Source organism: Giraffa tippelskirchi, chromosome 9 (assembly GCF_054371585.1).
Source record: "Giraffa tippelskirchi isolate mGirTip1 chromosome 9, T2T-mGirTip1v1.2.pri, whole genome shotgun sequence".
Classification (NCBI taxonomy): Eukaryota; Metazoa; Chordata; class Mammalia; order Artiodactyla; family Giraffidae; genus Giraffa; species Giraffa tippelskirchi.
This window is the reverse complement of record NC_137283.1, coordinates 6,520,384-6,536,099: the sequence shown is the minus strand read 5'-3', so window position 1 is coordinate 6,536,099 and position 15,716 is coordinate 6,520,384. Positions and strand designations below refer to the sequence as shown.

Here is a 15,716-nt window from a genome sequence, read left to right as displayed (position 1 = left end):
CATTGTTTTTTAAATGTATTGAATTAAATACTTATCAATCTACAGTATAATGTAAACATAATTTATATGCACTTGGAAACAAAAAATTCATTTGACTAGCTTTATTTTGGTACTGCTTTATTACACTGGTCTGGAACCACAGTATCTCTTAAGTATGCCTATATGTTATGTGAATCTCACTTCAATTAAAAATAAAGGGAAAAGAACATATCAGATAAATTCTAGCCAAGAAAAGCTGGGGTGACGGTAGTAAAGCCAGACAAAATCGAACATAGCGAAGTGACCTAGAAGGCTGGTCTTACATTAACACAAACAGAAAACCCTCAGATGTGATACCAACAAATCAAACCCCAAACCCAAGAGTTAAAAAAGAAAGCTTTAAAATCCAATAGTTTCTTTAAAAAATACATTCTAATTAAATAGAGATTATATCAGAAGTACAAGAATGAATCAACGTTAGATTTTCTAATGTAATTCACTCCGTTAACAAATACAAGGAAAAAAAACCTATATCCTGAGCGAACAAAAGGCACCCTCCCAGCCAAATACTAGCTCCCAAATGCAACAATCATTCCTGATTAAAATACGTACACAGTTAAACCTCCCTTTCTTTTTTTTTTTTTTTTAATTATTTATTTATTTATTAATAAATTTATTTATTTTAGTTGGGGGCTAATTACTTTACAATATTGTAGTAGTTTTTGCCATACATTGACATGAATCAGCCATGAGTTTACATGTGTTCCCCTTCCTGAACCCCCCACCCACCTCCCTCCCCATCCCATCCCTCTGGGTCATCCCATTGCCCCAGTCCTGAGCATTTGTCTCATGCATCAAACATGGAATGGTGTTCTGTTTCACATATGATAATATACATGTTTCAATGCTATTCTCCCAGAACGTCCCACCCTCACCTTCTCCCTCAGAGTCCATAAAATTGTTCTATGCATCTGTGTCTCTTATTCTGTCTCACATATAGGGTTATCATTACCATCTTTCAAATTCCATATATATGCATTAGTATACTGTATTGGTGTTTTTCTTTCTGGCTTACTTCACTCTGTATAATGGGCTCCAGTTTCATCCATTTCAACAGAACTGATTCAAATGTATTTTTTTAATGGCTGAGTAATATTCCATTGTGTATATGTACCACAGCTTCCTTATCCATTCGTCTGCTGATGGACATCTAGGTTGCTTCCATGTCCTGGCTATTGTAAACAGTGCTGAGATGAACATTGTAAACCTCCCTTTCTTAATTCAATAAAGAAATCTACCAGAACCCACAGTAAAACCTGTATTATAATTAAAGCCTTGGAAACACTGCAATTAAAGTTAAGAGTCAGCCAAAGATATCCATCTCATCTCAATCATTCAACACTGTACTAGCAGTCCTAACCTATGCAATAATGAGAAAAGTATAAACATAAAAAGAAGAAAACCACCCTTATTCAGATACTACTATAACTTATAAAATAATAATAGAACTATAATAATTAGAACTAATTTTTCAAATAAAATGGCTACATATAAAACAAGATAATCAACAGCTTTTTTTCAAACTACAAACAATTAAAAATTGCCAAATCCAACTCATTTTTCATAAATCCTATTTATCAAATATAGTAAGAAGTACATAGACTCATCTGGCAAAAACTTAGGACTTCAAGAGCATAAAATGACCTTAAATAGCTATAATATTCTTAAGTGATAAGATTCATTATCATAAGGATATCTCTTCAAATTAATTTATAAATTTAATGCAGTCTCAATCAAAATCAGAGTGGAATGCAAGGAACAATGATTTTAAAAATCACCTCCAAGTGTTAGTGTAAGTATACAAAAGCAGAGCAAGAAAGAGAGAAACTGGTATGATTTATAGAAAGGAGAACCAACCAGTCCATCCTAAAGGAAATCAGTCCTGAATGTTCATTGGAAGGACTTATGCTGAAGCTGAAACTCCAATACTTTGGCCACCTGATGCAAAGAACTGACTCACTGGAAAAGACCCTGATGCTGGGAATGATTGAAGGCAGGAGGAGAAGAGGACAACAGAGGATGAGATGGCTGGAAGGCATCACTGACTCAATGAACATGAGTTTGAGTAAGCTCTGGGAGTTGGTGATGGACAGAGAAGCCTGGTGTGCTGCAGTCCATGGGGTCACAGAGTCGGACACGACTGAGCGACTGAACTGAATTGACCCTACTGAATATTTAAATGCATGATAAAGCTACAGTCAATCTAGAATTGACTCAGAATCAAGAAATAGTTACACATATATGGGAATCTGATTAATGGTGAGACAACTAGCTACCCATTTGGGGGAAAAAATGAAATTACATTCTTTTAAATTTATTTTTAATTGGAGGATAATTGCTGTACAATGCTGTGGTGGTTTCTGCCATACAACAATGTGACTCAGCCATAGGTATACATGCGACCCCTCCCTCGTGAACCACCCCCCCACCCCTTACCCCCACCACCACCCCACTGGAGAGCCAGGTTGAGCTCCCTGTGCTATATGGTAACTTCCCACCAGCTATGAATTTTACATATGGTGATGTATACATGTCAACCGTTCTCTCTCAGTTCATCCCACCCTCTACTGCCCCTGCTGGGTCCACAAGTCTGTTCTCTATTCCTGCCCTGTAAACAGGTTCATCAGTACCATATTTCTAGATTTCATCCATTTTTCTAGATTCCATACATATGCGTTAATATATGATATTTGTTTTTCCCTGTCTGACTTACTTCACTCTGGCAGGGGAGATACCATGATCACGAAATTACATTCTTAGCCACACAGAAAGAAGTCATGCCTTCAGATGACAATTTTTTAATAAATTGTTTATTTATATTTGGTTGCACTGCATGGCTTGCAGGGTCTGTTCCCTGACCAGAGATTGAGCTCAGGCCCTGGCAGTGAAAGCGCCAAGTCCTAACCACTGGACAACCAGGGAACTCCTGCTGGTAAATATTTTTAACATTTAAAAGAACGGCATTTTCTTCAAATATCTGTATAATCCTGGGTATAAGGAAGCCATGTTTAAGCAAAGTAAACCCAAGAAGGCTGAATAAAGGTAAGAGTCTAGATTTCATGCAAATTAGAAACTTATTTTGATGAAAATGGCATGAATGATACTAACAACAAGTGACATGAGAAAGTTAATACTTACACAGGAAACTTTACAAATCAACAAAAAAGCAATATGGAAAAATATCAAGATATCACTAAGTGAAAAAGAAGTTGCAGCATATGTATACTACACTCATTCATGTGTGTGTGCACATCTTACACTATGTGTATATACATGCATGTGTACAGGAAAAGGTCTGTGAACAGTAAGCAGATGAGGGTAGATGCTGGATAGAGTGAAGGATGTAAGTTAGCAGAGATACTCAGTTTTCACTCTGTATACAAATGATTTGAAGTTTTTTACAATGAACACACTGTTAAGTTTCTTTAATTACATTAATGCATAAATACATTCTCATTACAAAAAAATTAAAAACCATATAAAAATAAGGAGTTAAAAAGCAAACCTCCCTGTTCAAATACATTCCACAAACCAATCTTATTTCCCTTCTTGGAGGTAAATTTTCATAAATGTCTTCACTCCCCGGTGGCTCAGACAGTAAAGAATCTCCCTGCAACGCAGAAGACATGGATTGGATCCCTGAGTTGGGAAGATCCCCTGGAGGAGGGAACGGCAACCCACTCCAGTATTCCTGCCTGGAGAATTCCATGGACAGAGGAACCTGGAGGGCTACAGTCCATGGGGTCACAAAGAGTTGGACATGGCTGAGCAACTAACGCTTTCACTTTTTCACTCCCTTTTATATCTTTAAAACATTTTTAAAGAAAGAAAGAGCCCCATTTTTTTAAATGAGTAGAAGGGGAAAAACAGGCATTTACTGAAAGAAGAAATAAATGGCTAATAAGCATATTTTAAATGTTAAATTTTAACCATCACAAAAATACAAATAAAAAAAAATTTCATTTTTCACATGTCCAGGGCTCCCCTGAATATTAGCTGATGCTCTGACTGGTGGGTGTCTATGACAAATCAGGTTTTATTAGAGTATCTCCCACTCCACAAAAATTGGAAAATGTTAAAAGTTTGAGTATTAGAAGAAACAAACCCACTGAAACACCACTAGACGGAATGCCAACTGGTATAAACCTTTCTGTACAACTTGGCAGTAATACCAAAAGCCTTAAAAACACATACAGCAGCCCCACTCCAACACAAAACTATCAGAACTAATAAATGAAATCGGCAAAATTGTAGACTATAACGTTAAGGATACACAGCTCAACTGGATTTCTATGATGTAACAATAAACAAACTGAAGATGAAATAAGAAAATAATTTCACGTTCAATAGCATCAAAAAGAATAAAATACTCAGGAAAAAATTTAACAAAAGAAATATGTGATATGTACATTGAAGACTACAAAACAGTGTTAAAGAAATTAGAGGAGATGTAAATAAACAGAAAGGTATCCCATGTCCGTGAATTAGAAAACAGTTTTCAAATAGCAATACCCCCCAAATTGATCTACAGATTCAACACAACCCATACTGAAACCCCAGCAGCCCTTTTTGCAGAAACTGGCAAGGTAATACACGAAAATTCAAGGAAATGCAAGGGACCCAGAATAGCCAAAACAATTTTGAAAAAAGAAGAAACTTGCAAACTCACAGTCTGATTTCAAAGCTTTCTACAAAGCTACAGCTGGTGTGGTATGCACAAGGATTGATATTTAGATCACTGAAACAGAACTGAGAATGCATAAACAAACCCTTACATTTATGGCCACATGATTTTCAACAATGGGTGAAAACACAATTCAGTGGGGGAAAAAATTGTCTTTTTAACATACAGTGCTAGGACAATTAGATATCCACACAGAAATGAATCAAATTACCCTCCTTCCTTACATTCAGTATAAAAATTAACTCAAAATTAGCCACAGACCTAAATGTAAGACATAAAACCATACAACGTTTGACTTTACCAGCAGTCCAGTGGTTAAGATTCTGTGCTTCCACTGCAGGGGGCCTGGGTTCGATCCCTGGTCAGGGAAGTTGTGCATGCCATGCAGGGCATGCCCCCCAGAAAAAAACCTATAAAACTTTCAGTAGAAAACAGAGGAGCAAATCTTTGTGACCCTGCATTAGGCAAAGTCTTCTTAGATATGACATCAAAAACACAAACAACAAGAGAAAAAAATACACAAATTGTACTTTATCAAATAAGGAAACCCTTGTTCTTCAAAGGACACCATCACATAAAGTGAAAAGACAACACACAGAATGGAAGAAAAATATTTGCAAATCATGTATCTGATATATGATAAGGAACTTGTATCCAAAATATGAAAAGTATGCTTACAAGTCCACAATAAGAGAAATTAGTTTTTTAAATGGCAAAGGATTTTTTGGTTGTTAACATTATCTTTATTAGGTTGCTGTTGACATTACTTTTCTATTCAGGGCCTGGTTGTTCCTTTTAAATGGCCAAGGATTTCAATTGACATTTCTCCAAAGAAGCTAGACAAATGACCAATAAGCACATCAAGAGATGCTCAACGTCATTAATCATCATGGAAATACAAACCAAAACCACAATGAGACATCACTTCATACCTTGTAGGATGATTAGAGCCAAAAAGGCAGAAAATCAATCTCGGTGAGGACGTGGAGAAATCAGAACACTCATATTGGTGCTGGAATTATAAGTTAGGCTCGTCATTTTGGAAAGAGTCTAGCAGTATCCTGACAAATAGTAAACAAAGACCGACCGCATCAGTCAACCATCCTTTCCTGGGTAAATGCCCAAGAGAACTGAAAATAAGTCCACACAAAACTTGTACATGAAGGTTCACAGCAGTGTATTCATAACAGTCAGAAGGTGGACACAGCCCAGATGGTCATCAATTGATGAATGGATAAACAATATATATATATATACGTATAATACAATGAAATATTATTTGGCAATAAAGGGAATGAAGTAGTGAGACATCCTGGAGCATGGATAACCCCTGGAAACATTATGTTAAGTAAAAGAAGGCAGACAAAAAGGGCCACATACTATAGGATTCCATCTACAAGAAATAACCAGGACAGACAAATCCATAAGGGCAGAAAATAGATTAGTTGTTACCAAGGGCTGAGGCAAGGGGACACCAGGGAGTGACTGCTAACAGATATAAGGTTTCTTTCTATGGTGACAAAAATGTCCTAAAATCAAATAATGATGAAAGCTGTCCAACTCTGTGAGTATCCTAAAAAATTTCTGAATTGTACCCCTTTAAAAGGTCAACTTTTCGAGTATATTTTTCACTTTTCTTATTTTTTTGTTTTTAATTTTTTCTTGAAGTAGAGTTGATTTTAAATGTTTCAGGTGTACAGCAAAGGACATATATATCCTACATATAAGCAATACCACATGATAATGGTCTTTGACTTACTTCACCTCTCCATCTATCCATGCTGCTGCTAACGGCATTACTGCATTACTTTTTATGACTGAGTAACATTCCATTGTATGTATGTACCACATCTTCTTTATCCACGAGTCTGTCAATGGACACTGCGGTGGCTTCCATTTCTTGACTGTTGTAAAGAATGCTGCAGTGAACGCTGGAGGGCACATGTCTTTTCTCCCAATATACACCCAGGAGTGGGATGGCTGGATCAGATGATAGCTCTACTTTCAGTTGTTTAAGGAAAAATCATCAATCTGTTATGGCTAGTATCTCAATAAAGCTGTATCTTAAACCTGGATATGCCCAAACTCATAGAACGGAACACTAAAAAGGGTAAATTTTCACTGTACACATCAATAAAATGTTACTTTAAGGAAGATTCATATACCTTGTTATTCAATTCTAAGTACACATCCACAGAAAATCTTAAAAGAGTATCCAGAAAGATGGAGCTTAAGGAATGTTTGTTACAACCTTGTTACAGGAAAGAAAGAAACCTAAATTGAACAGTAGGAGCCTGGGTATTTATGGAATACTAGGTGGTCATTGGGATTCTCCACCTGCAGCGTAGGAGCCACAGGAGACTTAGGTTCAATCCCTGAGTTGGAAAGAGCCCCTCGAGAAGGAAATGGCAAACCCCTCCAATATCCTTGCCTGGAGAATCCCATAGACAGAGGAGCCTGGTAGACCACAGTTCATAGGGTTGCAAAGAGTCAGATATAACTGAAGCGACTTAGCATGCACGCACGCAGGCAGCCATTAAGAATGACTGAAGAACTTCAATAATTTTTTTTAAAGCCAGGATCAGAAGAAAAAATGTTTTTAAAAATTGGAAAACAAAACAAAACAAAACACAATGCCTAAAAAAATGAACCGCTGGTGAGGGAAGGTAATTTATCAGGCCTCCCCAGGAAACGGGCACATTCAGATTGGGTAATCTGAGCCGAGTTTAATAAAGGTCTTATTTAGAAGGTAGGGTGCAGGAAAACCACAAGCCATAGCGCAGGGCCTGGCAATAGGAAGTGGTTGGGAGTGACCGGATAGCAGAGCCAGGGAAAACAGCCCAGGGCCGAGGGCTGCCAGATGGCCCGCCTTGCACAGAGGGACACAGCTAGGCTGCTGAGCCCCGGCAGGGAGGAGTCCCAAGAACGAGCGCTCTGATCCTGCTCCCCTCCCACCTCCCGCATCCTACAGGTGCCAGGGGGACACTGGAATCCAGTGTGACATCGGAGGGGACCCTGGAGATGGCAGGGTCCGTGCCAATCACCCGAGAGGGTGGAGAGCCAGGCGGAGGGGGCCTCTGTGTGACAAATGGAAGACGTCCAGCACAGATGGTCACAGCCGTAAACAAGTGACTGCATTTTAAAAAAACTGCAGATAAGTAACATACAACCACTTAAGAAACCCTGGAGTGGTTTACTCCAAGGGGTAAACAGTGGTTCGCCCAGAGTTTCTCAACAGTGGGCTGTAGGCAGCTGGTGAAGCAACTCTTCGTGGCTGGGGATCGTCCCAAGCACTTTAGGACATTAGACTCCCTAGCCCCCAGGGCACTAAACACCAGGAGAAAGCCCAGGCATGACAATAACCAAAAATTTTTGAAAAGCCTCCCCACGCCCAAACATGGGTCAATATTGACATGCCTGACAGGAACCACTGTGGGGAACACAGTTTAAGGGTTTTTTTTTTCTTACTTGCGTTTTTCTCACTTTTGTACCAAGATTAGGAAACTATGTTCATCAATCTTTAAAAAGAAATCAACAGGATAGACTAATTTAACTCCTCCTGGCCTCACCGCACCACATGTGGGATTTAGTTCCCCTACCGGGGATCGAACCCTCGTCCCCTGCATTGGGAACTTGAAGCCTTAACCACTGGACTGCCAGGGACGTCCCAGGATAAATTAATTTAGATGCCAGTTCTCAGGAAACCCTATCTGTCCTCCCCCAACTAAGTTTGCTCATGACAGTAAGTAAATGAAAGGCGATCTGACATTATTACCTGCGTGACATAATTCATTTTGAAGTCGCCAACAACAGGAAGGCTGCAATTTAACTCAGCTTCTGACAAATCACTTTTATTCTTCCAATCCTCATAACTGTTATGAGATCACAACATCCTACAAGTCACAGGTCAAGTCCTGGATTGCTTCTAGCTTGTTATAAAACTTTAAGAGGAAGGAAACCACTACAATTTGGTTTCCATACCATGTTACGCCGGCGCAGTCTAGAGCGTTTTGGCAGGTCACCTCTGTGAGAAAGCCAGGCCGAGGGATCCTGACAACAGATTTGGGGAAACGCTGTGTTTTACCTCTATTATTTCCCCCAGGCTCAAGCAGGAAGTCAGGTTCTTACTAATTCTTTGTCTCATTATTTTGTTTTTTCAAAGCAGACAGTAACATTCTTCTAGGGGCAGGTCTAACTTAATCTGAGGGCTGGAACAGCAAAAGTTTGAAACCTGCCCTGCCTCCAACCCCAAATAAAGAATCCACGGTTCCATTTTCCTTACAGTTCAAGAAACCATCCACTGCAAGCTACATCCTGACTCAGATATTAAAATATAAACAAAAACAAAAATATTTATAAAATACAAACAATATGACAGTGAAGTCACTCCGTCGTGTCCGACTCTTTGCGACCCCATGGACTGTAGCCTGCCAAACTCTTCCACCCATGGGATTTTCCAGGCAAGAATACTGGAGTGGGTTGCCATTTCCTTCTCCAGGGGATCTTCCCGACCCAGGGATCGAACCTGGGTCTCCCGCACTGCAGGCAGACTCTTTACCATCTGAGCCACCAGGGAAGCCCATAAACAGTATACTGGATCAATAAAACATAGTATATACTATTTAGGGTGATCCTTAACATTTTCAAGAGTTCTACGGAATCCTCTGGCGAGCCAGTGGTTAGGACCTGGTGCTCTCACTGCTGGGGCCCTGGGTTCAATCCCTGGTTGGGGAACTAAGATCCCAAAAGCCACGTGGCATGGCCAAAAAAAAGAAAAAAAAAAAAAAGAAATTTTTAAGAATCTCTTTGGAGTAGGAAATGGCAACCCACTCCAGTATTCCTGTCTGGAGAATCCCACAGACAGAAGAGCCTGGCTGGCTATAGTCTATGGGGTCGCAAAGAGTCGGACACAACTGAACTAATGAGTACATACGTATGGACAGTAAGTTCATGACGTGTTCTTCCGATGAATGAAAACACCCTCTCCCATTCCACATGCCCAATATCTAGTTAGATAAAAGTAATCTATAAAACAGCACAAGTGGAAGAAACTCTGCAATCATCAATTGACTCACTTGAAATATTAGAATTTTTAAAATAATTAGCTATTGACATTTGTTTCATAGGTAATAGTATATTATGATAAAAGACAGTATCTAAGCATTCTGTAGCTGTTTTTTCAAAGGATCATCCAAGAACACTTTGCAATAGTATCTAGTGAGCTTGTTAAAAATGCTGATTTCTGTCTCACTGCAGCAAACTTGCTGAAACAGAATTTCTGTAGTCAGCACTCTACAATAGGCGTTTCAGTACAGTGCTCACTGTGATTTTTATGCTCATTAAATCTTTAAAGTCACTGTGCTAGAGGCTAAGATGATGTAAAAGAAATTCTAGTTAAAACAGCACTTCAGTGAAGGTTTTTTAAATTTCTACAGCAATTTCAACTACAATGGATAAAGCAGGCTTAGAGAATGTTACTTTCTCAAGCCATTCTAAACATTTGACATAGGCAATTTGGAGCATGCCTAGAAAAAGAATAATTAACTTGGCTCAAAATTGGTGATCAATATATATTTGTTGAATAAATGAATATAACGTAAACAGAAAAAAAAAAAATCTCTTTAGGGGACCTCCTGGTGGCCCAGTGGTTAAGAATCCGCCTTGCAGAGCAGGGGGTGTGGGTTTGATCCCTGGCCAGGGATCTAAGATCCCATATGTTGTGGGGCAATTAAGCCCACGTGCCACAACTAGAGAGTCTGTGCACCACAATGAAAGATTCCATGTGCTGCAACTAAGACCCAGCACAGCCAAATAAATGAAAAAAAATTTTTAATCTCTTTAAATGTCCATGAGTTTTCCTGATTGAGAGAACAGGTTCCTGGTATTATGGAAGAAAACTCTCATATGAAGGCACACCAGTGTGATGTCACAGCTCTCTGGGAAGAAAACAGATTCTACAGGTTTCCAGAAAGGGGGTGGAGGATCAAGAACTGGAACCTTTTAAAAAGAATTAGAAGAACTGAAGATAACAGAGGAATACTTTCAAAATTCTGAAGGAAAAAATTTCCCACCCACCATTCTTCACCTAGTCAAACTATTAATTATGTGCAACAGTGGACTGAAGACATTTTGAAAGATGCGCCTCTTGATTTACACATGCATCCTTTTTTAGGAGACTACCAGAGGGTGTGTGTTTCCCCCCAGTCGAAGCGAGTCCAGAGAGGAGGACGCTGGTCCTGGGAAGCAAAGGATCCAACCCAGGAGAAAGGGGAAGGGGCTTTCAACAGGCACAGGCAGGAGACCCCAGGCCATCAGCTGTGTCCAGGTGAGAAGGCCGGGTGAGAGGAGGTCAGACGCTCCCAGAGAGGGCTGGTCAAGAGGACGACCCTGATAGAATACCTGCTGTCTCTCAGCTTCCTGAGTGAAGACTCAAACAGTACAGTTAGTGACTAAGTATCGAGAGAACTCAGAAATGGAAAACTACAATCTCCAGGGAAAACAAGATATTGGACAGCAAAGGAAAAGCGCTCATAGACCGCTCAGCGGCTCCTCTTGAACAGTGTTTATGATATCCTAAGGTCAGCACTGGTTATTGATCTAACCCAAAGACATAAAGGTGCATGTGTAATGGGGGTGGGGAAAGGGTGGCCCGAGAGGGCTAAAGCCTCATTTGTCAGAGTACAAAGCCCAGGATAACACCATTGGTGAGGGAGGGATCAGGAACATTATAAACACATTATTTAGGTCTAAGAGATGTGAATGTGGTACAGCAGTGCTGGGGGAAAGTTATATGTCTACCTGTAGGCCAATGACTCTAAAACCCATGCATATAGAGATCTGCCAAAAATAAAAACTCTCATAGTAATTCAGGATAATTTTTCTCACGTTTTTCCATCATTTTCCAAACATGTATTGAAATCGAAAAGTCTACATGCCAACACAGCAACAGTGGTTATTTCTAGTAACAGGATTGTGGGCCATTTACATTTTTTTCTCTCACTTTCCTATTTTCAGAGAAAGCACGGAACATGGAGTTTGTTGATCATAAATCAGAAAACAAGAGGTGTTTTACTTTACACCTGGTCCGCATCCACACCAGGGTAGAAGCCCCACCTCTGTCACTGTAGCTTCCGCTAGCTCTGCTGGAGCAGAGGAGCCTGCCAACTCCTTCATCCACACAGCAAATATTTGCTGAATTCCTATAAGCCAGGCCCTGCAAGGTGATCCCAATACCGGAGCTTTCTATTGGCCTCCTCAAAGCCTCGGTGCCAGCTGGGGGGAGCTAAACGGGGGATGGGCTAAGCCAACACTTCAAACTCTGTGCATTGGAACCAACGGGATGTATTCAGTTGGTCTGGGGTGTGCTCTGAGCCTCTAGAAAAGTGGATGAGCTATGCTACACGCTTTGTTGCAGGTTTCTCAGGGGAACTGGGGTCCTCAGGCACTTTGGTACCATCACAGCCCCAAGCTCATATAAGCTAGATTTCAATCCCGCAAAGGTCTAAGTGAAAGTATGAGGGATATCGTGCTTCCCCAGGTGGCATAGTGGTAAAGAATTCCGCCTGCCATTGGAAAAAGCCATAGTCCTCTGCCCTTTTGTATGACACCCTTTTTGAAATACACCAGCCTGGAAATAAAAAAAAAGAATTCACTTCGGAATGCAAAAGATGTGGGTTTGATCTTCCCTGGGTTGGGAAGATCCCCTGGAGTAGGAAAGGGCAACCCACTCCAGTATTCTTGCCTGGGAAATCCCATGGACAGAGGAGCCTGGTGGGCTGTAGTCCATGGGGCCGCGAAGAGTCGGATACAGCTGAGCACAGCACAAGTCAACAGTGCGAGATACGGCAGAAGGGATGCCCCTCAGCAGTTAAGAGCGTGGCCCTGGAGGCAGGCAGGCCTAGGTTTGAACCCCACCTCCACCCCCAGGTGTGACCTGCTTCCTCTCCCTAAACCTCAGTTTCTTCACATGTAAAATGGGACCATAATCAAAGCTCCCTTCACAGGATGGACTTCCCAGGTGGCTCAGATGGTAGAGAGGCTGCAGTCCATGGGGTCACAAAGAGTGACTTCACTTTCTTTCTCTTTTCACAGGATAGGGCTGTTGTGCGGGACATGAGGGCAGGAAGGTATCTCAAGGGCTTGATGAGACCCTGGCACACGGTGAAGACAGTTAACAGTAGCCTCCCTTTGCTGTTAACAAGCCCGGGACCTTTCTCAGCCAGGAGGAAACCTAAAGGGGCGATAACTGGATCTCTCTCAGCGTCCGCGTTCTCCTCGATAGAGGAGAAGGCTGGTTATGTGCCCCCTCCCAGGAGCGGTCTGAGTCTTAAACCAGGATGTGCAAAGCACCAGACAAGAAACCCTTTGATCCTCAAAAAGCACCAGACAGGAGACCCTCGGAATTTACGCCGTAAACGCTTCCTGATTGACCTCAGTTTTACTACCAAGGAGATAATTAGGAACAAAGAAGTCTTCTCCCCTGATCTTCCAGAAGCTTTGCGTTTGGGGAAAAGGCCACCCACGTGGACATCAGGTGAGGCAGGCACCAGGTATCTCTGACACCCATGAACACAAACTCAAGGTACACCAAGCATCCCGCTCCGGGGACACGCCTCGACCGCAGAGAGGGCCCAGCACACCGGGGTTCTCCCCAACCGTCCTCCCAAAGCTCAGGACCCTCTCCCCTAGAAGAGCCCAAGGTGAGACGGGACTCTTCTGAGAGAGGGTCTCGGAGTTTGGCACCTTGGGAGGAAGGCGAGGCTGAGCCTAAAGAGTTCCTTGGAAGCCGTCGGAAGGATGTGAACAAGCTCCCAGGCGGAGCACGGCGCGGGGTCCACCTGCGCCCCCGGCCCCGCCTGCCCGCCCCGAGGCACTCACGATCTCCGCCACGATGAGGAGCCCGGGCAGGGTGCGGAGGAACTCGCGGTCGTAGGAGAAGCTGCTGCTGGTGGTGGAGAAGTTCTCGGCGAAGGAGCTGGCGGTGGTGGTGACCGTGTGCGAGCGGGCGCGCTGCGGCTCCTCCATCGTCGCGCCCGGGCCGGGCAGCGCCGGACCCGCCTCGGGGACCCCCGGCGCGTCCAGGCGGGCCGCGCGGCGCTGAGCGCGGGGACACCGGCCAGTGGCGGGGGGAGGGGAGCGCGGCGGCCGAGGGACGCGGGCGCGCGGGGGGCGCCCGCCCGGGCCCGTCGGGCCGCGGCGCGAGTCTGGCGAGCGCGCGGCGCCCCCCTCTCCTCGGCGGGCGCGGGCTCTCGGGCTGCGCGGGGGCGCCGCGGCAGGAGAGCCGGCGCGGGGGAAGCCGCCGGCGGCCGAGGGAGCGGCGGAGGCCCGGCGGCGGGGAGGGGGCGTGGAGAGGGGCGGGCGCGCGGGGGCGGGGAGGGGCCGCCCCGCGGAGGCGCCGCCGCCGGCGGTCGCTTCACCTGTCGCTCGGCCCGGAGGGTGCGGGGGCGCGGCCGCGAGGCGCGCGGGGTCTGGAGAGGGAGGCCCGGGGTCGCGGCCGCCGGCGGCTCGGCTCAGCTAGGCGCCGCCTCCCGGGGGCGGGTCGCCGCTGACCTGTCTCCTTCCACCTGGCGGCGGCCGGCCCGCGGCTCGGGGGCCCCGGGCAAGAGCGAGGCCTCCGGGCCCCGGGGCTCCGGGAATGGAGGGGGTGGGCGGGGCGATGACTCCGGGTGGCGAAAGAGCGGCTGGAGTTACGACCTGGCCGGACCTTAGACCCGAACGAGATCGATGCGTGGCCGCCGGGACGGTCCAGCCCCAGCTTCTCCCCCTCCCGCCGCGGCGGCCGCCGCAGCCGGGCGGGATTTCCTGCCCCTCCTGCCGGGAACAATTTGAGGAACCAGCTTCATCGCCGGGCTCGGAAGGCGAGACGCTTCCAGGCGCTTTCAGAGGCTCGATCGCGCGGATGCGTGGAGCCTCGGGGCCGCGCCTGTCCCGGAGATGGGAACGGGGACATATTTGGGGTCACTGGTCACGATGAATCAGTGTCCCATCCCCCTCGGGAGGAAATGTTGGCGGAGAGCTTGAAAACTGTGCGGGTTGTGCAAAGTGAAGTTTCTGACTAATGGGCTGTGCTTTCCTGGGGTGCGGGAGGGGATGAGGGAGCCCCATGCATGGAGGCAGTGCGTCAGGCTGAGCCGAATTTCAACACTTGCATTTCTCAGCCGTGTGACCAGGAGCAAGGGGCCCCACGTCTCTGGACCTCCGTGGAACCGTCTGTAAAATGCCTAGGTGGGCACCTTGCCAACAAGAACATCTTCCTGGCACACACTCCTGTCTGGTGCAAGAATGGCAAGAAATATTCTATTTTATTCAGAAACGCCCCAAAGGAAAGGAAATAATCCTTGTTCACAAATAGAGAGTTGCTCTCAGGTCACAGCGAAGGCATTCCATTCCCTCTTTATCTCTTCCAAGACACCTTTGGGAAAAGGTCAGAAGGGACGTTTTTTTCCACAAAGTCCTGAAAGGAAAAACGGTCGATGCAATCTAGTAAAACAAGGAATTCGTTTCTTTTAGGTCTCGGGCCCTACGCAGAAGGACCTCAGGAAGGAAAAGACTTGAAAAGCATTACTGGGCTTCCCTAGTGGTCCAGTGTTTAAGAATCCGCCTGCCAATGCAAAGGACACCAGTTCGATCCTAGGTGGGTGGAGAGCCCACATGCCATGGGGCAACTGAGCCTATGCTCCACAACTACTGAGCCCACACTCTGCAACAAGCGAAGCCAACATGCAATGAGAAGCCTGGGCAATGAGAGGCCCGCACACCACAGCTAGAGAGTATCCCCCGCTTTCTGCAACTAGAGAAAGCCCGAGTGCAGCAACGAAGACCCACCACCGTCAAAACATTAAATAAATCGTTTTTTTTTTTAAATAGGCAAAAGCTGCCAACAGATATTTCACTTCTAGGAAGATACATGGATGGCAAATAAGCAGCTCCCTAGCTTGCCTGTGGTCGTGGGGTGACAAGGGTGTGTGAACATGTTTGTTTGTTAAAAAAAAAA

The 15,716-nt window shown here is 44.5% G+C and overlaps 1 protein-coding gene across 2 annotated transcripts in view; it reads right to left on the bottom strand.

The window, feature by feature from the left end:
- Positions 1 to 14,251, bottom strand: part of CMTM8 (CKLF like MARVEL transmembrane domain containing 8) — a 91,686-nt gene extending 77,435 nt beyond the window's left edge. Inside the window, exon 1 of one of the 2 annotated variants that reach the window (XM_081527093.1) lies at positions 13,601 to 14,251. In XM_081527093.1, the coding sequence (XP_081383219.1) occupies positions 13,601 to 13,747 (147 nt within the window). In that variant the 5' untranslated portion in view covers positions 13,748 to 14,251. The remainder of the gene's footprint in view (positions 1 to 13,600) is intronic. The other variant, XM_081527095.1, reaches the window with a different exon arrangement.
- Positions 14,252 to 15,716: the final 1,465 nt, after the last annotated feature.